We start from the raw sequence: 23,830 nt of genomic DNA on the forward strand, positions 1-23,830 counted from the left end.
AAAACCAACTTCAGCCGACCACCACTGTGGGGTTCGAACCCGGATCCTCGCATCGCGAGTCAGTCACTATAACCACTCGACCACCACAGCGGCAAATGCATAGCGAGATGTCTCACTGATTTATTTCTTATACACGCGATTCTATTACTTGTAACATGGCTTTGTTGGCACTCACCTGACCGTTACCCTTATGTAATAATAGTGAATATGTTATGTTTCATTATTGAGTTTGTGTTACGTCTATTTTATGCTATATTTTTATGTTTATAACAAGTATTTTCTGTTGACTGAAAACAAACTTTTGTTACTTACTAATGTTTTCGGTGATGACATATCACAAACTGTTTTAGGAAGAAAAGAACCTAGTTTCCAAACTTGCCGCTTGGATTGCCGATGTCGATGGGGGTGCATGTGCGTTACTCCTCATTTGCATGACAAATAAGAGCTATATTAATCATGTCTGTGCTTCAAATCAGTCTTCAGTCTCATGTATCACTAAACTTGCAAGTCAACTGAACAACTCGGCTGGTCTGACGTTCCCGTCAGTTGTTATTCAAGAATGTTTAATGCTCGTTCTTGATATTAATATCTTCGCAGATCTTGCCACCTGCGATTTCGTGTTGGCTGGCTTAGTCTATAGCTGTGATCTGATACCGCCTTCTCATATGATGCCGATATCCGTGATCTGATGCTACCTGTTCGTCAACGTCCTGGGTTCGTCATTACATCCGCCATCGGATTCCACTGCTAAATCGCTGAATTCCACGTGTAGCTCTGCCGATGTCAACGATCTGATGTTCCCTCCTCGTCAACGCCCTGGGTTCGTCATGATATCCATCATCTGATTTCCACTGCTTGATCGCCGAATTCCACATGTGGTTCTGCTGATGTGTGATCTGATACCGCCTCCTCATCAACACCTTGGGTCCATCGCCTAGTTCTATGTGTGACTCTACTGATATCTGTGGTAGAGCATCGTTTCCTGATGACCATAGTCGAGGGTCGGTTTTACCCAGGCATCTTCACCATAAGTATACTTTACGTTTTTCCTGCTAGTGTGAAGGGTTTTCCCTGATTTAATGTCTTGACTAATGTATGTCTTAATTTGTAATAATAGTAATAAATAGTTGTTCAAAACAGTTTTGTTCATTGGCAGTTACAGACATATGTTGCATACTAAGGTGCCTCACTTTGCGGAGGCATACACCAGTTGGTCTCTCAATCATAACGATGCATTAATTGTGGTCTTGCGTCTCATCACCTGTTTTCATGTGTCAATGAAATGTCATCTTGGTTCCGTCGATTTTCTGGACTGATTGGTAGCCAGACCGGCTGCCCCAGGGTCTCTCTCGATGTCTGCCTCCTGCTGTCTCCTGCTCAATGGCTGGCCGATAATTTCAATGGGGACATACCTAAAGCTGCAAACCAGTGAGAACCTGGCTCCAGGGTTTTCTTTGACCGTAGTGTGTAAAGACCAACGTTTGACTGCGACATCTTGGGCTGTTTTATGGACGATGTGAACTAATACGTGGATTTCTGGACAAAGTGGTGAGAGCCTTTAATTTTATTATTTCAATATAATGTGTTGAGAGAGAAATCTAACTGATAACTATTTGTAAAAATGTTATACTAAATTCTAATATTTAATAGAATAAATGTTGGTTATTTAATGAATGATGAGTTCCTTTCATTGTTACCATCTATTAAATGATCATACTGGATTTAACTTAACAATTAAACCGGAAAATGCAACAGAAAAACGTTGCAGTGCCGAGTCAAAATCGGTGGAGCGATATTTATGAAATTTGGTCAATAGTTCTATTGACCAAAATTTCATAATTACTCACCAAGATGGGGTTTTTTTTAATTCCACCCCAAAGTGGTCATGAGGGGGCTCAAAGTATATATGGGACACAATCATCACTGAGCCAAAATCACCAAGGCTATAAATATGAAATTAGGTCATTAGTTTTATTTTGTAATGTGAAAACTCTCAAATGATGGATATTTCAAAGTTCATACTTTAAGGGTGACATAGGTGGTTTCAAAAGTTATACAGGCAATTATCACTGAGCGCAAACCAATGGAAGCTATAAATATGAAATTCGGTCTATTATATTTTATAATATAGACACTCGCCAAGATGGGATTTCTGGAATTGCAACACCCAAGGGGGTCACGAGGGATTCAAATGTTAATGGAAGGAATCAACGCCAAGCAATTTAAAGATTACCAAATCCACGCGAGCGAAGCTGCAGGTAACAGCTAGTCTGTTATAATCTCATTATCCGTAGACCAAAAAATCTGTGATCTTTATCACATCGCCATTTTGATTGTTAATTTTGTGAAATTTCTATAAAATTCAATATCATTTGAAAATGCAAACTAGTTTTACTGCTTTTCTATTGGTTGTATTCTAATATGTTTTTCTAAGATGGTCGGTCCCTGTAGTTGGATCGTGCCATAATTGTTATTTCAGGTATAAATACCTGGAGATTTGACAATAAGGTTGCATTCGTGCGTCCTTCGTCCATTACTGCTAAAATGATTCGCTGATAAGCTCTTGGCAAGCTGCCCACCCGGTAAAATGCTGATGAAATAGTAATCAACCAATCTTCACTTGTGCTAGGCACATATTGCCGGCTGGATCTAGATCATCATGTCTTCTTGGGCTCACCAAGCCATGGTTCTAGTCACCTGCTGCCCTACTTGTTATTGATTGTCGTCTCTGCTCCTGTTGTCAATTCTACCGGTTTCCGGTTGTGTCACGAACAACTGCCATGCAAAGTGTCCTCACTGGATCATGACCTTTGCCAGTCTTATCAAAGTAGATGATATTACAGCCTACATGATCCGAGTATCGTTATTCTTGCCAGTGTGTATTGACATTCTGGGCTGACAACCAGACTGTTGCCGTTGATATGAGAAGTGTTTTTAATGTTTACACTATTTCTTTAATTGCTATCTAAATACAGTAAAACCTCGATAAGTCATCTCCATGTTATCGAAAAATTATGGCGATTTAAGCGAAGTGCCATCAGTTTTAATGTGCAATATTGTGAATATCGTATAAATTTGAAGTAATAACATTTATTAAAATATGAATTAATATTACAATATTAAGAAAATTTATAGATTGCAGAAGAAGAAAAAATTAAAATTTTTACCTTTTTAGAGCTCTTATTACCTAACTTATTGTGTTAAAATATACTGGTACACTTTGATTTATACTAGTAATTTTTAATTTAGACTAATCAGAGCAACTGTTAGAATAGTTAACTTTTCTTGACTACAGAACTACTGAACATCAACTTTACATACAGATGAAATTTAATTTTAGTGTTTTAATTCTTTATCAATAGTTCATGAAACAACCACAAGGTAATCTTAGTGAAATGTATCAAGGTGATCTCATACACACGGTCCACTTTGAGGGACTTGTGGAGGGCCCGGGTAGGGAAAAGCACACATTAGAAGACCTTACCTTTGGAAAATAATGTCTAGTTTTTAAACAAGAATAATTTGTTTAAATTTGGAGCCCTAAATTAGGGGGGCCCATGCAGAAATCAGGTGTTGCTCAAACACTCCTTAATGTTTCAAAAACTTTAATCAGCAAATGAACTTCCCAAGTGTAACTTCCGTTACTTGAACTGTTCTGTTTTGGTACAGAAGACTATTATGGTGACTTTTAAGCATATGGCAATGCTGTTAACAAACTATTTTTTTAAAGGAAGCCATAGAAATTATCTGTTCCTCTCCCTCTCGAACTTTTTCATAGTGACGAGTTGAACGAAATCAGCAATGAGTAAACAAGGGTTTAATATTGTTGTCTATGGAAGCTGGACAGGTGTGAAGAAAAACGATGACTTAACCAGAGTGAAAACTTATCAGGGTGACGACTTAACGAGGTTTTACTGTAATCTTATTTAAAACTGTTAATAAACTAATTTTGTTAAACTTAAAATCTGTATGGAATTCACTTGTCTCTCGCTTATCGTGTACCTTTGCACCAATTCTTCGGATCAAATCCTGGGTCGTATGCAGTGGAAGTTACATAAATTTTGCAAGTTTGACCGGGATCCAGTGGTTTAATCATTGCAAACAGAATACCTCAAACCCCCTCTCATTCATTCCACAATCAATAACATATTGCTAATGGTCAGTGACAATCCCAAATAACAAAGCTGTCCATTCACAATAACATAAGGTACAGATAGTTGATAAGAAGTCAAATAATACTATTATAATGTTACAGTCAATATCATGCTCAGTAAGGTTATACAAAAAAACATGACAATATTGCATGATAGAAGTGAAAATTGTAGATGAAATTTTGAACCATGAAATGGCAAGGGCTTTTAAAATACAGTTAAAACAACACTTGGCTACTATAGTATTGAATTATACATGAAAATATAGTTCACACAAATGAAGGAATAGAAGAAAATTCCATCATCAGCATACTATATCATGAGCTCTATGGCTGAGCATCGTATTAACATCTTTGTTCTTCATCCATTACTTTCAGTCTTTCTCAACCCGCGGACTCTGTGCTAACTCAGGAACTTAAAGTAATGGACAATTTTGACTGACTGATTACATAGTCCCTCTCTTGTTCTAAGGAGGACATTCTTGCTTTCAACTAGGATTCATCTGGGATCTCTGTTGTCACTTGCATAGTTTGATAAGAACAACAGAGAGCATGAGGGACCTTCAAACTAATGATTTCATGACATAGCTGCCAACTTTTGAAAATGAAAATTAGGGAGATTTTCAAGCGAACCTGTATTTTCTACTAAAACCAACCCCAAATAAATATAAAAGGGATTTTCCACTTATAAAAGTTAAACCGTAAGGAATAAAATTCCTACATAAAAAACAATTGAAATTGGATGCCAAAATTTTAATGGTGATCTAAAGCAGCATTTACAGAAAGAATATCAAAAATTTATTTTAAGACACACATGGTTCAACTAAATACAGCCTATTTAGAAAAAGTACTTTAATGCAAATATATTACTCAAATGTGGGAATGCTTTCTGTTTAAAAAAAAGTCAAAGGATTTTTAAAAACAAAAAAATTTAGAAAAATACTTTAATAGATTGAAAAAATTTACATGAAAATAAAAATGCAATGCGAAGGTTTGACTTAAAAGTGAAGTTGTGTATGTGTAGCAGACTTAGCTTTCTTCAGAAATTCATTACTGAAATCTTTTTGAACGCACTTAGTTTTCTGGCTATGTTTAGCTACAAGTAAACTTTCCAGGTTCTCCAGAAATTTGAATTATGCCACACACACACACACACACTGTATGGATTGTTGTTTCGTCTTAGCATTGATGTATGAAATCCACATTTCATCACCAGTGACAATATGGGAACATAATGGTGCTCAAATTCACACAATTGATAGTGAATTTGAGCAGCATGTCCTCTTGCATTTAGAAATCTAATCACTGATCAAATTTCACAACTGGTGGCGGGATTTGTTATTACAGCACACATTTTAACACACTGTCTTGCGAAGGCAGACAACAATCAAATGACAACAATATGATAATTACATTCCCAACAAACCAAGTAATGCTGCTACGCATGTACCAATCAGTATTGTCATTCGTTTTTTATACGTGATCAGCCCTTAATTTTGAACAGCGCCTCGTAGGAATTTATTTGAAAATAATATTGACCTTCTGGAAGAATGAGAAGTGCCTTGAGGGTCACACTGTGGGTGTAGGTATGTGTCCCGTTTTGTTTATGTTTGTGTATTTTTTGTACCTTTGTTATCTGTCTTTGTGTTCTTTGTTACATGCTCTGTCCAATAGAAAGAAACGGATAAGTGTACCCTGATGTTTTTTCAGCATGCTGGCTAACATAGGGAATACAGCATATAAGTAATCCACTGTATTTAAGCCCTTTTTGAGATATTTTGAAAACCACTTAGTGGAAAAAACCACGTGGTTTAAACCAGGCAACCCTAATTGGTAGCATCAATTTTTTTTTCAAATTATGTTTTTGAAAATGAAACATGCAGACTTGCCAATATTTAGATGGAAGTTGTCAGTAGCAATGCATGTTGATTGGCTGGGAAAGGGATTCAGTCAATGTAACCCCTACAACCTACGGTTTTTTAAATTTATTTTTTTATTTTTGTTGTGAATTGCAATATATGTTATTATTTTATAATGGTACCAATGCATGCTGAAAATATCATTTATCACTAAATTAAGTATTTGCCATTCTGCATTGCATTTTTATTATTTAAATTCAATGTGGTGTCATACTGAAAAGCAACATCATTTATGTTGCTTTTTCAGGAAGACTCTCCCCACTCCTATTATTCAAAAAAATGTTTCGGTTGATAGTGTGTATCATGCTTACCTAAATACACAATCTATAAAAATAGAATAACATGACTGACTGATTCATGATTACCAAGCCGAAACCACTGAAGCTATAAATATGAAATTTGGTCAGTAGTTTCATTTGATAATGTAGAGACTCATTAAGAATGAATTTTTCATAATTCAACCCCAAAAGGAGTCTTAAAGGGGAATTTTCAGATTACTAAATCCATGTGCACAAAGCCTGGGTAACAGCTAGTCTAATATAAAATTAACAATTCATTAACTTAATATAATTAATGCTGTGGCCATTCAATAAGATTAGTAATCATCTGGTTTCAAGTTTCCTTTGCAATTCATCAGCTAAACTGAACTCATGAAATGTTGGTAAACAAAATAGGAACACATAAAACTTGAAAATACATTTTTATAACTTGCCTAAATGTAACAGTTGATCCAGATCCAGTTGATTTGAATAGTTTTATGTTAATGAGTTCATAAGAAATGAATATAAAAAGGGGAGAAATATATAGAAATTTTGTGTTTAATAAGCTTATCAGCACTGGAGTTCTTCATAGCAAATATTTTCACAGAGTTCTGTAATTTAACTTCACCAAAAGTTTTCCTATAACATGTTTCCATGTTTGGAATCATGCTAAAAATTCCTTGGTTTGGTTCACTACTGTGAAGTCACTGGACAACAGCCCCTCTCTTAGTGCACCATGGATTGCTCTTGAGGGATTTACTGAGCGCCCTTATACCCTCTTGAAACCTGAAATAAAACTAACCATTAAATTTTTTTCCCGATTGATTTGTGATTATTATATGTCAAAATACCCTTTAAAAATAAAAATAAAATAAAAAATTAATTAATTGATTTGGGTCTATATCTTTACTATTACCATTTGAATTGGGTTCTCTTACGCATACCTCAAGTCTTAACTTAAAAAATCATTAAAACCATTAAAAATATTATAATTAAAAATAATTATAAATTAAGGCAGGGCTTTTGACAAATCACAGGTCGCCACGGTGATTACTAAAATGGAATTGGCACCATAAATATTTTGTGAGAGATTAAATTGGAACCTGAGAGAAATACAAACATTTTTTGAATTTATGTCAGTGTGTTTACTAACAGTGAAAACTGAAAAGGTCACCAAAATCTTGAGAAGTCTATCAGAAAAATATCAATTTTAGATAATTTTTTTCTCAAATTGATATTTTTTTTAAGTAAATGCCTAATTTTTATTTATTTTTTGATTTGTCAAACCCTGTTCTAAGGCTAGCAAAAAAGTACCTTTTCTCGTTTAGCAAATTGTGGATGAACAAATCGTCTATACAAAATACTTGATCCTTTAGTAGCAGGAGACAATAACCACAGAATGAATAGAATCTTCATTTCATAATAAAAAGGTAGCCTGTAAAATACAGAAAAGATACTGCAGGTGAAAACATTGATCTACGAGACAGAGAAGAATGTGAGTCTCTTAAAGAAACAAATAGTTATACAGTGAATGAAAATAACAAAGGCCTAATTAGTGTCTATGTGCAGGGCCAAGATAAAGCATTTTGATTGCTGTCAAAAAATTTGTTAACAGCTACACCACAACCTACAAATTTTTAAACTTATGAACAGAAATATTTTTGTTGTCAGGCAAATAATTTTGGTTGTCTTCATGGATACTTAGTTGTCCTTGATGATCTTTGGTGAAAAATTATCTTATACGATATGATAAAACTGTCTTGTCACATTTAGATATTTTGCTACAAATTGGACATTTATATTATAATGTGGGTAACATCATCTAGGATAAGCATATGTGACATTACCATAATAAATTCCTTACGAGAACATGAGTATTAATTTAATGTGGTTATCATCAGTTTGGTCTGACCCAGGGGTCAAACTGGTAGCTTTAAAGGTAAACAAGATTTGGAAAAATACCTTTTTATTTTCAAAAAAAAATTTTAAATATTATTTTTATTAAAAAGTATGAAGAACCCATTTCAAAAAATTATGAAACCGAATGAATTGGCAATGGCAGCCCTTTACGATATCAGCTTCTTATATATGAACATTACAAGCCTTTTAGTGATGGAAGGAATGGATGATAAATGCAGCAGAAAATGTGCGTCAAAAATATGCAAGCATTTCATGATACTTTTACAATTGAGAAATATTTTGAACCAGAGAAAAAAGCAGTATTCGATTTGCTTGACCAGTTGAAAGTAATATCTTCAAATGTAGTGTTTTTCAATAGCGCTTGATGAAAGTTTAGGCATTAAAGAAGTGGCTAAAATTTGTCTCTTCATTCTTGCACGGGCAATATGAGCATTCCTGAAAAGTTGTTGGAAATGTTTTCTATCCATGAAACCAGAACAAGGAAAAGCAGGCCATTTTATAAGAAATTTAAACTGGTGAGACACTAGAAAAAAAAGGGCACTCGAAACAGAATAAGCACCAGTGTGTTCATACAAATGACATAGCAGGCAAAAAGTTCAAATTTCAATAAAATTATTAATAAAAATATTAACCAATAAAAATTATTCATTAAAATATTAACCAATAAAAATTATTCATTAAAATATTAACCAATAAAAATTATTAATTATTAAACTCTTTAATTAATTATAACTGTTTTAATGTTGCAAATTGATTGTTTTTTTAATTAACACTATCAATGTTATTAATTATTAAAATTAGCAATCTAATCAAAATTATTACATTTATTTCATACTGATATCCAAAGACACAAAAAAACTATTTTCATGATTTACTATCGGTGTAGCCTCGTAGGGCTGAAACTACTAAATTTATTTTCAAGAAGGGACTAGACCTATCTCTCTCTCTCATTGGGCCACGTCTTCCCCCTCTCTCGCAGAACCCAGGACGGCACTGTCCTTTCCAGGGCCACAACTAGGAGGGACCAAGTAGGTCTGGTGCCACAGGCGCCATACCAGAGGAGCCACAAATTTCACCCTGTAACCCCTCCTTCAACATTACAAGGGGATGGGTGCCAAAATGTGTGCTTGCCCTGTCTGACTACCAATCTACTTACGAACCTGGTCCTTCTTCCTTGCTCTCTTCTCTGACCTTAACCAGCACCTCCTAAAGATAGGCCTCTGCACTGTTTGCCATAAACGTTATTCAGACTACCTAGCAACTTTGCCACACTTTGAAACACAGCATCCTCTTTCGTTTCTTATTTTTGGTTAGAATCTTTCTGATTGGCTCACAAATACAGGATAGTGATTGTATGTGGGGCATAGAAATTGCCAATTCTGAGCCCAATCATTTCTTTTCCTCACAACGATGATACTGGCACGAGCAGGGAATTTTTTCCCCTGAATATTGTGAAAGAAAATGGACTACTTACTGATGTCACAAGCAGAATGCGGAGGCCTTCTCTCTCTAGGAGGTGCTGCCTTGACCCCCCCCACTATGGTGGGGATGGTCTCTTGGCAACGCCCCAAGGAGATGCAATGCAAACTTTGAGAAAACACTGTTTAGACAATTAATTTCAAACAAACACTGTTAGACAATTAGCCAATTAATTTGTCTTTCTGTGAACGATGCTAGAAATTCAAAGAAAATTTATGACAAACCAAACTTACACTCTCTCTTAAAATGAAAAGAAACCCTGCAGTACAAACACTAAGCCTTTACCCATTGATGACATGTGTTCCTCATTTACCTCTTATAAATTTCAAACGAGATGATACGGTCTGGAAAATTCATTACAAATTTCCAGCTTTATACACCCGATTGATGAAAAATTATAAAAACTTTTACATCAAAAACCCATGTTCTTTGTCTTCCAATAAAGTATGCCATACTCAGTGCCATCTTAATGCATGGGCCTACCCAAGCACGGCGCGGAGGCTTCAAGTGCAAAGGGGCTTCGTGAAAATTTGATCAGATTCAAATAATCGGGAGTAAGCATGTAAATTGATAGTTAGGCATTTTTAACCAGGTGGAGGACCTCAAAAAATCATTTTGCCCAGGGGCCAACGGTGCTCTTAAGATGGCTCTGCCCACACTACTAGAGTACTCTCAATAATCTGGCCCATTGAGTAATCCGACATTTTTAGACCGGTTTTCTCCCAGTCCCATAGAAGAGAAAAAATATCACTGCTTGTCTATGAGCAGAAGTTTATATTACAGCGGCTGAAGATGGTTTTCTGTGGTTCCCAACTTTGAGGCACAAATGCGAGACTATCTCTTGTTAAAAAGTCTCGCCGCAGACAGCAACAGGCCTACAATGTACTAATTATTACATTATTACACTTAATTTATAGTTAAAAAACTGATAAAATCACTACACATACCAAGAATTACACAGAAACAAACTACTTCACGTTAGGTTCACAACATGTACACGCACGTCCTGACATGTACCAATTTGTTGGAAATTCCGTAGAGAAAGGTGTTGAGTAGTAGTAATCCAGCACACCCTGGTCTGATATGCACCAGATTAGCGAGAGTCTGCTGTACTAGCAATTCAGATCTCTATTAATTCCAGAAATATTCAACTCGATCTGCATTTTTTTCCCTGCCATTTTTGTTATTTTTCTTCAACTTTTTTTTGCACTATCCAGAATTTAAAGCTGCAGACCCAGCCATTGAAAAACACATCAAAATTACCCAAACTTCTAACCTAAACTTCTCAATGGGTTTTAAATGAACACACATGAAGGATAAAAATTTTAATTTGGAACCACCTTAGGATGAGTTTGTAATTACTAATCAGGAAACCCAAATACACAAAATACTAAATAGTAAATTGAGCTTATACGAGTGGGAAGACAAAATATGAAAATAGAAAATTAACCTAAATGGTTTACTGTATTAACATTGAAAAGCTATTGAAACAAGTGTATATATACTCTATAGAATAACTATAAAATATACAGAATCTACTAGAATACACTATACAATACATTTTTTTATAAGAAATAATTAGTATATATTTCAATAAAATATGTGGGTTCTCTCTAACTAGTGTGCATAATTAAGCAAAATCTAAGAACAAAAAAATTCCATAATGAAATTTTACTTGCACAATTTAAAAGAATAAATTTCTATTTCAATTTTGTGCAGACTAGAGTTATCAAAAACCTATTCAAATGATTTTCCCACCAAAGACATGTTAAAAAGCTTACTTTCATGCGAAATGGAATGATTTGGATTTTTATATATAATTTATTATGATTATCAAGTGCGCCATATTAAATTGACGATTTTTTTGTCTGAAAAGATTCTTCTCACAGTTAAATTTAATTCTCACAGAACATCTGACACATTATCAATCTTATATAAAGGATTATTATATTTGTCCTTAAATATTGAATTCCACTTATAACATTTATCAGGGCCGAAACTAAGAGAGGCAGGTTAGTCTGGTGCCCCAGACCCTGGACCAGAGGGGCGCAGATTTCTCTCTCTCTTTTATCTCCTCTTCAACATTACAAGAGGGCCCAAAACGCATGCTTTTCCTGCTGACCATTTCACGAGTGTACCGTGAATATCGGGAATCCTGTAAAAAATGAAATCTACGACATCGGTGCGGCCGGAAAAAGATCATGCAAGAACAGGACCAATGACGACTGACGAGAATCATTAAACGTGACAGACGTGCAACCCTTCCGCAAATTGCTGCAGATTTCAATGCTGGGCCATCAACAAGTGTCAGCAAGCGAACCATTCAATGAAGCATCATCGATATGGGCTTTTGGAGCCGAAGGTCCACTAGTGTACCCTTGATGACTGCACGACACAAAGCTTTACGCCTCGCCTGGGCACGACAACACCGACATTGGACTGTTGAGGACTGGAAACACGTTGCCTGGTCTGACGAGTCTCGGGTCCAATTGCTTCGAGCTGATGGACGTGCACGGGTATGGAGACAACCTTATGAATCCATGGACCCTACATGTCAACAGGGGACTGTTCAAGCTGGTGGAGGCTCTGTGATGGTATGTGGCGTGTGCAGTTGACGTGATATGGGACCCCTGATATGTCTAGATACGACTCTGACAGGTACCTATTCATGTCCATTGTGCATTCCAACAGACTTGGACAATTTCAGCAGGACAATGCGACACCCCACACATCCAGAATTGCCTCCAGGAACACTTTAGACACTTCCGCTGGCCACATAAATCCCCAGACATGAACATTATTGAACATATCTGGAATGCCATACAACGTGCTGTTCAGAAGAGATCTCCACCCCCCTCTTACTCCTACGGATTTATGGACAGCCCTGCAGGATTCATGGTGTCAATTACCTCCAGCACTACTTCAGACATTAGTCGAGTACATGCCACGTCGTGTTGCTGCACTTCTGCGGGCTCGCGGGGGCCCTACACGATATTAGGCAGGTGTACCAGTTTTTATTTATCTCAAAAACTTAAGTGCAGATGTTAAAAAAATTTCGTGACTTTTCATGATATCATATGAATATTAATTCGCGAAAATTTTATTATCTTCACATTTAGTGTTTCAGAGCTATAAGCACTTATACCTAGCACAGCGGTTTGGGTCATTTTCACCCAACGTACTATTCTATAGAAAAAAAAGGGGTGTAGAATTTTCTTGGAAGTGGTTACCCTTTCTAAAATTATTTGTAAATGAAGATAGTGAAGAATAAAGGTCTTTCAAGGTCAAAAGGCCAATTCATTATCAGAGCAGATTATCTTTTTTTCAATGGAAGAATGGCAAGTAGAGCTAAATATTTTTTCCTTTGTAAACTTGAATACCTGGAATTCTGATGGGACTCAATAAAGATTTTGGGAGAGTAAAAGCTTAACTCTAAAAAAAACTGTAGTTGAAATTTCTATAGGCAAATGATGTCAAAGAAAAAGAATAAAATTCTGAATTGCAACAAATACGTTTTGCATGGATTTCCAAATCTTGGGGAGTATCAGCATCCAACAAATCTCTCTGTTTCAGAGCACATAGTGATGCAACTGATCAAGCCATTTGAGAAGAAGAGTAGAAATGCCTCAACCGACACCTTTTTTCACTACACTGAAGCTGGCTCAAATGCTAAAAGCCAAAAAATACAAGCTTAGTAGAGACGGAATTGAAGAGTAATATTATCTGACGCGCGCAATAAAGATAGTGAAACTACAGTTATATGGAACAATGATGCTACAATTACAATTTATCAAGGAAAGAACGGTATAAGTTTTTCATTACTCAGCACGCTTCATCTGGCAGTCAATATTGGCAGTAGTAGCCACAAAAAGCTTCCACACACACAGAAACTATTTCACAATACAATTCAACAAAGTGGTTGATTGTAGTTGTAGCGATCAAATGCCCAGAAAATATTCACATCATCACAGAATCATCACAGATGTTTTCTACAACATCCTGGATTTCACTATAAAAATATTCCTGGATTTTGTAAAGCAGTACAGAAGGCCAGAGCTATTTTTTAAAAACAGTTCCTCTAAAATCGTATTGAAGAGCTGTGTTCATCATACGTGTTGCCCTTGCACAAAAGGAACGTGTGCTCTTGATCATGTAACTGTTGGTGAGCGATCAAAATAATAATAATAATAGTAATAAATACAAATAAATGAGTCTGATATGTCAGGTGACATAAAAATGCGGAAACAAAACTACTATTTTTTGCATGGGTTGTACAACTTCAACATGCAATGAATGTGCAAGAATAATGAAAAAAAAAAAATTGCTCATCATAAATTCCCCTTATCAGTAAGAAATCAATACTTATTTGACAGAATCATATTATAGACTTTTTCATATTCAATTTGACACACTTATTTTACATCTTTGTCGTACTATGGGATTACTGAAAAGTGTTTTTGAACTGAATAGAGTAAATAATATATACTAAATCTTATTGTTATTGAATTACATCATTTTTTAGCTAATTTTGAAGACCATTTTATATTCATAAACAAATATAGTTTTCCATTATGAATACGCAATTAAACAACACTGAATAAGAGTAGAAGAAAAAACCCAGAAAACGAAAATAAATTCCCATTTTCGCTATGAAACACTGTTCTTTCACAGTTTGGTTCAATTTGACCCAGTCCACGGTTCTAGGTATAACAAAAGTGCTGCGGTTCTAGTGTTAATCATCCCAAAACGTTTCGAGTGCCCTTTGTAGAGTCATACAGCAAAAATTGAAAAATCTACATTACTCAGAATCAAAAGATGAGAAAAACATTAGAAAGTTTGGAAATGAGTGTACACAAACCTTTGTTTCGATCTCCATCATCTTTGAATCTGTAAATTTCATTACTTAACACACAATGGGGGAGGGGGGGGAGGAAACTTTTTTTGTAATCAGCAATCTAAGTGAATAACTCAGGAAGGGAAATTGAAAAAAAAATTATCTTCACAAGAGAATGGCATAGAAACAAATTTGCAAACTTCATTTCATATTTCACATGACACTACAAAAATAAATGCAAAAATTTTTAATTTGACAAAACCTTAATCAGAAAATGTATACAGGGTGCATAGGTAACATGGATGGTGTATGACATTTTACTGGCGAACCGTTGATCCTCGAGACATATATCAAATCAGAAAAAGTATTCAAATAAAATGTAGTACTCAGATATATCATTCGTGTTTCAAAAGAAAAAAATTTTTTATAGAGCCCTGTGTGCCAAAAACCCAGTTAGAAAGTTGTTGCCCTGTCTGTCCTGATGATGATGAGGGGTTAGCGCACCAATCTCTTGATGAGTATAAAAAAACAAGCTTGCCGTTTGGAATCTCTGCAATAAATTGTAAGTCCCTGTCTAATTAGCCATAGTGTGTAGAAAATGACTGTGGTGCGACAAAAATGATCAATGTCTGTCCTGATGCCAACACAAAAAAATTCCAATTTACAAGTGCAATATTCACTGAGGTACTCAAATTCAAGAAACAGAGGAAAGTTGGGAAAAAACACATTAAAAAACGGCAAAATTATTTACCTGCATTTAACGCTGTTATTTCACAACTTTTCTCCGTTTTTCAAATTTGAATATCTCAGTGATCATTTAGAAATGTGGAATATTTAGTTGGCATCAGGAGAGACAGGGCAAAAACTTTCCAACTGAGTGTTTAGGCACACAGGGACTGTCTAGTTCTTTTTTTTCTTTTAATAACTATACAACCCCTTGAAACATGAACAACACTCCTGATTATTATGCATTATTTGTATACTATTTCTAATTGGAAGTATTCCTATAAGATCAATAATTCACCAGTAAAATTCCAAAGCCCTGCTACCTATGCACCCATTATATGTATATGTTGTAAAATCTCTCTTAAGGTTGGCATTTGGTATGGTTACCCCAAAGATGCAGTCACTGTCTACTAAATAAAATAATTTCCCTTGTATAATAAAGTATACATTCAAAACATCTGATTATCTGCCCTCCTCTCTTTTATGGACTACTGTTTTTGTCTCACCCTTGTCTACAAAAAAAAGGGGGGGGGGGGGTTACTGTATATATATATACTTCAAAAACGCAGAAAAAATTCTAAAATTTACTGTTTAGCAATACTAATTTCCATGATGAAATTGAAGTTAAAAATTCATGAACTTCCAATACAGAAAATAATATGCTCGAATACAATTATATATATATATATATACAGTAAAACTCTTCTTTTATGGCTAAATAATAAAGTTTTACTTTAAAAGCTTCACTACAGGTCTCTTTTTTTCAATGGTCAATCCACTTTGATGGACAAACTTTTTTTGTCCTGCTGGTGTCCAAAAAAGAAGGGTTTTACTGTATATACATACACGTTCTATAAGTACTGTAATACACAAATAATGAACTTCAAATAAAAAAATTCTCAAAATATTTCTGATCAGATAAAATTTGATGTCTTTTACACTACCGGAAATTTGAAAAAAGAACAATCAGTAAGAATTAAAGAAGAAACTTCAAATCAAAATATGGTTAGAAAAAGTACCAAAAATGATTTTAAAGTTTGAAAGCCAGTGGACGAATTGCAATGTCACTGGAAATGTATGCAAGTAAATTCAGAGTGTGAATTTACTTGCGTTATCTAATTTACGTGTCTCTTTAGATATATTCTTTTAGCAAAATAACAATGATATATCTCAAGCCAGTCACATGACTCCAACCAACTAAATTTGAAAAATATTTCCGTGTTGAAACAGAACAGGTTTTAAAAGGAATACATTGTTTTCAAACCATTCTATGAAAGAATTAACATTGCACAATGTCCAACAAATACCAAATGCAAAACTTGGTTACTTTTTTGGGACTTTTATGACCTTTTCTTATTCAAGAAAACGAACCATGCTGGACTGTTTTCTTATATTAGTGGTTTCAAACTCTGAGTAGCAACCAACTGGGAGAGGGGTTAATAAAATAGGTCTTCATGAAAGGGGGAATGTGAGTGAATTTACAAAATAAAAACTTTGATAAGAATCAGAGCATGATGAAGATGTCAATGCATATACAAAATGAAGCCTCTCAGTACTAAATATTCAGCTTTACCACGATGAGGAGGGGAGACAACACCTCCAACCAACATATAAAATAACTCATTTTTCATGAATTTTTAAAAACTTTTGAATTTAAAGATTTAAATACAACACCCCATAGGAATTGGACCCTAAGGGCTCAATCCACATAAGCCACCTCAGCCAAAGCATACACAGCTCAGGTTGTTTCTCGAACGGGAAGGGGAGGACAAATGTCCATCTTCTGCCTAATGCCAATCATTTTTTTAAATCAGGGAGAGGGGGGGCGAGATCGTCTTTATCACTCTTCCTCTCTCTATCCAAACCCATGCCTTCAACCAACTTTTCGAGGTCACCTAAGCCCTCAGTAGATCATGAATACCCAATGCAATCCCTCTCCACATATGCCCTTGGGGGTTGTATATACGGACGTTCATAGGCGTAAACTTATTGAAAATGCTAGGGGGGGGGGGACTCAGGCTCAAATAATGATATGGATGTCAACATTTTCCATTGAATCAGAAATTCGACATTTTAAAATAGTTTGATGTCTGGCTGCTCAACTCCAAGGGACTTCTAGCTACAATGGACCATACCTGAAGCCCGGGTGCTTTATTTGCTTGTCATTTCTTTTTCTTTTTTTCAAGTAAAAAGTAAAATCTCTCAGGAGAAAAATCTGCCCATTTTTGACATTATTCATGTATGCACTTGTGTGCACATGCAGTTTGCTTCTTTTTCGAACAACTTTTTCTTTCTATTAGTGAGCAGCTACAGTACTAGATAAAATAAAAGAAATATAAGAAATTCCTAAATAAAATACATGTAGAAGTCATATGCATGAGAATATGCTTTTGCAAATGAATATGCACCGAAACCAATAGAAAAGATGCATTTAAAAACGCATTTGCGTTTTTTGCGTGGTTATTTGTTCCTTAACATATATTTTCTCAGTTTTAGTTCATATTTTGCCATTTTTTAAGTGGAAAATTCTGACTCTAATTATAACAATCATTTCATGTATTGTTACCAAAGTGAATGGGACAGGGGCGTAGCTAGAAATTTCGTTCAGAGGGACCACTTACATTTTGGGGGGGGGACCAGACCCCCAAGTCTTCCCCCTCGCTACACCGTTGGAATGGGACTGCCCCTGAGCAGGAGCGTACCCAAGTAGACCGATCTATGGGGGGGGGCACAGACTTTCTTCCAGAGAATTTTTGAGTTGGTGAAAACTTTCCAAAAGTATTTAGTAAACAAAAATTTATTAAAATTTTGGAGGCGTATGCCTCTGCCCTTGAGCCCCATTCTAGTTTGATCACAGTCCAAGTAAAAATATACTTTCATTTTCTCTCAGTGAAACCGAGCACAACTCTGGTCTACCACCATAGGCAATTTATTACAGATCTAGTTGCGCCGTAAATCTGAGTATATCCCCTAGGATCTCCTGGGTCCCCAGATCAAATGAATCCCTGTCAAAATCCCTGGAAGGGGTGATGAAAATGATTATACACAAAGAATACAAGTAAAAATATATATATATACAAAAATATATACAGTATATACATCTTTATTTATTCCAGGGTTGGACAAATCCCAGGTGCCAGGTCACCATGGCGAATGGAAAATCTGTATTGGCACCTAAAATTTTGTAAATGTGATTGCTAAATCAGAATCTAGGGATGGCTCAAAATGTTATGATTCCATGTCTGCTAACATGGAAAGGAGCAGAGCCGCAACTAGAGAGAGCAGGGGGGTCTGGTGCTCCGGACGCTGGACCAGAATGGGAGTCGAATTCACCCTTTAACTGCTTCTTCTACTAAGGGGCGCCAAAATTCTGGCTTGCCCCAAGTGACAAAGTATCTAGTTGCGGCCCTGGAAAGGGATCATCAATTCCCAGAATGGTTGAAAAAAGATTATTTAAGACACTTTTCTCATGAAAGAACCATGCTTGGCTCCTGCGGAATTTGGCTTAAATTCCTCTCTAATTTCTGTCAAGCCCTGTATTTATTTATGTTTTATGATACAGTGTATATTTCCCTCAAAATCAAATGACATTTCACTTATTTAAGATTTATTTTACACTCATATATTGAGTCATATATATCAGGTTTTAAACTAGAAAAAAAAAAAATTTTTTTTTAGTTGCACAAATTTCTTAATAAAAAAACTCGATTTAAATATTGTTACTCTCCCAAGTACGCAAGCTAAATGGAGTTTAAGTTTTTCTTAAATAAATTTTAAATATGATTGTGGTAAGTTTTATTGATTTATTGATATGTCTAACAGAAAAAAAATTCTTTTACTATGCTTTATTGATTATAAGTATTAGAGGGCTGCAAAATACTGTATCTCGATTGTTTTTGAAGATTCTGAATAAATTACCATTGAAGAAAATGCTTAAAATGTATGAATTTATCAAAAATGTGTAATATTTAATATTGCTTACTTTTTCTGTCAGAAAACTGTGCAAAATCACGAGGAACTTGAGTTTTTTCATTTTTTCTTGTAATACAACATGTTCTACTAACAGAAGGTTATACTGTACATGCACAACTGAATGTGGTCCACACAAACCATAAAATACTGTGGAACTGCCTATCTCAACATTTTTGGGGTTTATTTTCAGGGTAAAACAAGGATTTTACTTCAATTGGCTCCAAACAAAACTATTCTCCCCGTCTATAGCAGATTTCTTTACCACTGTAATTTCTTTATATTCCAATTAGGATCACCTATGAAACTGCTTCTGTCGGCGTCCCTGTTTCACTGATGGCCATCCATTAAGCACAAAAGCGTTTACCAAAGCCCTGACCAGAGGCGTCAAAAAGAATGTAGTTTCTTTTCTCTTCTGCGGGAGACAGCAGGGGGTCCCCATGTGGACGGATGCCTTCAGGTGACATATTCCCCACATTAAGCGACACGCATACACTCCCCGTCCTTCTTCAGAAACTGATTTTGTTTTTTTTGTCTTCCTGCTTTCTTTCTCCCAAAAATTTCCGCCCTCATTATACTGGGCTCCAGCCTTGGGGGCCACTGTTTTAGCAAGCCTTCTCAGGGCCCTGGTGTATAGTTTTTCATGGGGGGGGGGGCCTCCCTTGGAAGGGTTATTTTCAAAAAAGGAGGGGGATTCGTTCCCATATTCTCTTCTCATTTTGCAGAATAAGAAACTGTCAAAGATTTTAAAAAATGTGCAAAATAAGTGTAAATTTTGTTTTTGTTGGTGCCACCCATTTGGTTCAGGTTCCTGGAGCATTATCCTGGTTGCCTCAGCCTAGTTTTGAGCCTAGGAATTACCATCATTTTTAGTTTTTCATGCTACGAATCCATTGTAGTGAAAAGTCTGGCTTTGGGGGTCCGCCAAAGATCCCAGGCTAGAAGCCCTTCTCTAGTATGTGGGAGTCCATGGCCCTGCTTATAGCTCGCTGAGTGCCCCCCCCCGGTAAACACGCCACTAGATGGCCACGGACGGACTAACTAGGAGTGAAGATCATTTTATTTTTTCATTTATTTATTTATTTATTTTTTTAATAATTCAAAACAGCACACATAAATACATGGACACAAATATACAAAATAAAGACAACAGAACAAAAGACAAAACATACACTATGCAGCTCTTTGGGACCCATTTGGTCCATCCTAGAGTTTAATAAATTGTTGGTGGGGGGAAGCGTCAAAATGCCCCCTCGAGATCGACTGAGATGCCTCAAGATATTCAAAATTTCTAAGAGTGCTGCGAACGTAAACAGGGTACGTAAAACGCCCCTCTTTGCAGTCATTGGTGGGACAAAAAGATATTCGTCCATATAAAAGAAGTGACCGTGAGAGGAAAAACCCTATTAAAACCTTGAGAATAATTCTTCATTTTGAAATAAACACAATTTTGAATAACATAAGTAAGTAATACTACATACTTTTTAGAAATTCCCCAATTTAATTTACAATGAAACATAGAAAAAATTACATTAATTTCCGATAAATAAGTCGCATCCTGAAAAATAGCCGGAAAAAAGTTTTTGCTGAAAAATCGCCACTTTTTACGTGTCACAGCTTTGTATAAAGGCAGAAACACACTGTACTAACGTGACGTGATTATTTTGAGTCTAGGTGTGGAAAATGTATCGATGTGATTTTTTTTTGTGGAGGGATTGAGCCAGCTCTCAAAATTTAATAATGGAGTCTCGATCCTATTGGCCTAATACAAGTTCATGCCTATGACAGATTCCAAGCACTTCTCTGTGAAAAATCGGGGTCCTCCCGAAAGATCTCAGTCCAAAAGCCTGGTCCAACGGAGAAAGGATCATTTTAGTCGTGGAGGGAGGGAAGAGTATGTAATTTTTTCCATACTCTTCTATACTTTCCATTCCTCTCCGCTGAAAAAAATCGATCGAAACAATATTTTTTGCCCCCCCCCCTCCAGAATTAACAGCCCCCTCAAGATTTCCGCCTGTGAAAATTGCCTTCTTCCCTAGTTCCGGCCCTGGCTACCTAAGTGTTGGGGTACTGGAAACCGGGCTGCAACTGGGGGGTCAAGTGTTCAGGGTGCCAGACCAGGGGGGGACACAAATTTCACCCTTCAACATTACTCTTGAAACATTTAAAATTTCTAAGAGTGATGCTAACGTAAATAGTTTGGGAATCCCTGATTTGTAAATAGAAAATTTCATATTCCTAGTATTAGAATGCAATGGTACCCAGCTCAGGGACTTTGAAATTTTACATTCATTTCTTATTTTCTTTTTTCATGTGTGATAATTTTATTTTACTATTATGTATTTGATTCCTCATCAAAGGCACCGGAACCTAGGAGCGGAGGATATTTAGGGCCCACACTCAATAAATTTTGCAAGGGGGTTGAGCCTTCCCCCAATAATTTTTAGAAAAACAACACGTCCTCTGTTTCCTGCATATGCTCTTCAGCCCCGTATATACGGGACAGCCAGCAACTTTCAGCGCTCTCCCCACCCAGTGTTAATTTCTTCATGTCAGCGCCTCTGTTGTGAAGGCTCTAAAAATTGGACCGTCAAACTTGTCAATAAGCTAAATCATTGTTCACTTTACCTCCTCCCACTTTTTTTCTGTTGTCTCATGTCCTGATCCCCTAAGTTTACTGACAGTACAAGCAAGAGAAAGGATTTCCCCCCCCCCCTCCAAGTTATCTCTAGAAGTACCTTCAGGCAGCACTCTGGGAGGATCCAATTTAGGATGGATGGATGGATGGATGCCTGAGCGATTGTGAGATAAGACTACTATTGTCACAAGTGCATTGAAAGAAAAGTAAAAAAATAAAATTTAGAGAGATGGATTTCTACTTGTAATGTTATTTAGAGAAATTTTTTATCAAAAAGTAAAGTTTTTTTCTGAGACAAGTATGAGAAACATATCCACTCAAATTTTTGGGGGAGGGGGACGAGCCGGCTCTTCAAAAATGTTGGGCGGGCTCGGGCCCTTGTGCCGGATAGAAGTTTACGCCTATGCGGATGTTTGGCAACCCTAAACTCCCCCCATATTTTTGTCTCGTGTTCAAGTTCCTTCTGCACCTGCGACGAAACTTTCCAAAACAAGCTTCACGGGAGCGACCGTGCAAGTTAAAAACGCGTCCCATGAATGCAAACTACTGAACACGCTATTGATCGATATTAAGCCGAGGCCGTTGCAAAGCGCTGTGACACATAGCAACAGTGGGTTCAAAACAGAGCAAAAGAGTCAAACAACATGTTGAACGGAACGAGATATAAGTGATCGAGCAGTTAGTTCGATCGGTTCAACTATCGGCAGTTTGCCGTCGGAATCGACGCGCATCGCCAGACAAGGATGTCCATCAGAATAAAACACAGTCTAAATAAAATGTGCACAAATGAGTCCATTTCTTTACTGATTGCATTACAGCGGGCAGACAAAACATATAGACGCAGGTAAAATAAAAAAATTAGAGACATTTCCAGGGTGCCTATCAAATACCAAAAACAAAATTCTGTAACTTTTCGGGGCCTTTCCTCATTCTCAGGGCTCCAACTCAAAAAATCAGAAAAAGTAGGATTGGGGGGGGGGGGGTTCCCCTCCTTAGACAACATAATCATGGTATAATAAATTTGAAAAAATCCCTAGAAAAAACTTTTTTTTGAAAAAGTGTCAAAGTATTTTTTTTTTATAGCACACTATTTCAGTATCCTGTAAGATTGACTCAAGCCAAAGCAAAATGACAGAAATGACTTGGTTACAAAAAAAAAAATTGGCTAAAATAGAGTCTCTAAGCAACCACAGATAATTCTTTTCTGCTCTCCTCACAATATATATATTACATTATTTTTTGGGGAGTCTTCCATAGTCCAGTCTGTCAACTCTTTGACAATACACACGACAAATTATGAAGATATGTAAGTTTTTTAAGAATGATGCTCTTTCGATACTACTTCCAAAAGAAAAATGTGTAAATTATAAGGTCCAATATAAATAAGTCAAGATGGACCAGATGGTTTTACTGCATTGTCCATCCCTTTTAAAAAGGATTTGTTTAAATTTTAGTGGTCAATGCCAGTGTAATCGTTTTTGACAAATGAAGCACTTTCATTTCTAGCTCTCTACTTGAGAAATAATTTATAACTAATATTTTATAACTAAATATTGTTTGTGTCTCTGTGCACGCACACACACACACACGTCCTAAAAATACAGAAGAAAATTGAATGCTATTAGGTATCATCAAAGTCACAAAACCTAGAATAGGTCTATGTACCCAACTGCTGTGTTATGCAAATTGTTGTTTCACCTATACACAAAATGTACACCATAATTTTGAATGATGAATGTTAATTACTGTCCATGAAGTAGTATATACAAAATTAGAACTAAGCAAATGAAAAATTACTAAACCACCAAATGGTCCATATACATCCTGCTCCCCCAAATAAACTTGAAAACAATACAATTGCTGCTTTGGCAGAATCATGAATTGCAATCTACTACAATTGTATTATTTGGCATTATGTCCATGATTCCCTTCTCA

The 23,830-nt window shown here is 36.0% G+C and overlaps 1 protein-coding gene across 4 annotated transcripts in view; it reads right to left on the bottom strand.

Annotated features, from left to right (window-relative positions):
- Nucleotides 1-23,830, bottom strand: part of LOC149080452 (receptor expression-enhancing protein 1-like) — a 239,189-nt gene that overhangs the window by 78,904 nt on the left and 136,455 nt on the right. For all 4 annotated transcript variants that reach the window (XR_016193584.1, XM_089239565.1, XM_089239567.1 and 1 more), the window contains one exon: nt 7,644-7,764. Coding sequence is in view for 3 of the 4 variants with exons in the window: in XM_089239565.1 (XP_089095691.1) it covers nt 7,644-7,764 (121 nt within the window). In the remaining variant the exon portion in view is untranslated. The remainder of the gene's footprint in view (nt 1-7,643; nt 7,765-23,830) is intronic.

Source organism: Pholcus phalangioides, unplaced genomic scaffold, assembly GCF_987345545.1.
Source record: "Pholcus phalangioides strain wild (caught in Gottingen) unplaced genomic scaffold, Ppha-v1.0 ptg000011l_1, whole genome shotgun sequence".
Taxonomy (NCBI): domain Eukaryota; kingdom Metazoa; phylum Arthropoda; class Arachnida; order Araneae; family Pholcidae; genus Pholcus; species Pholcus phalangioides.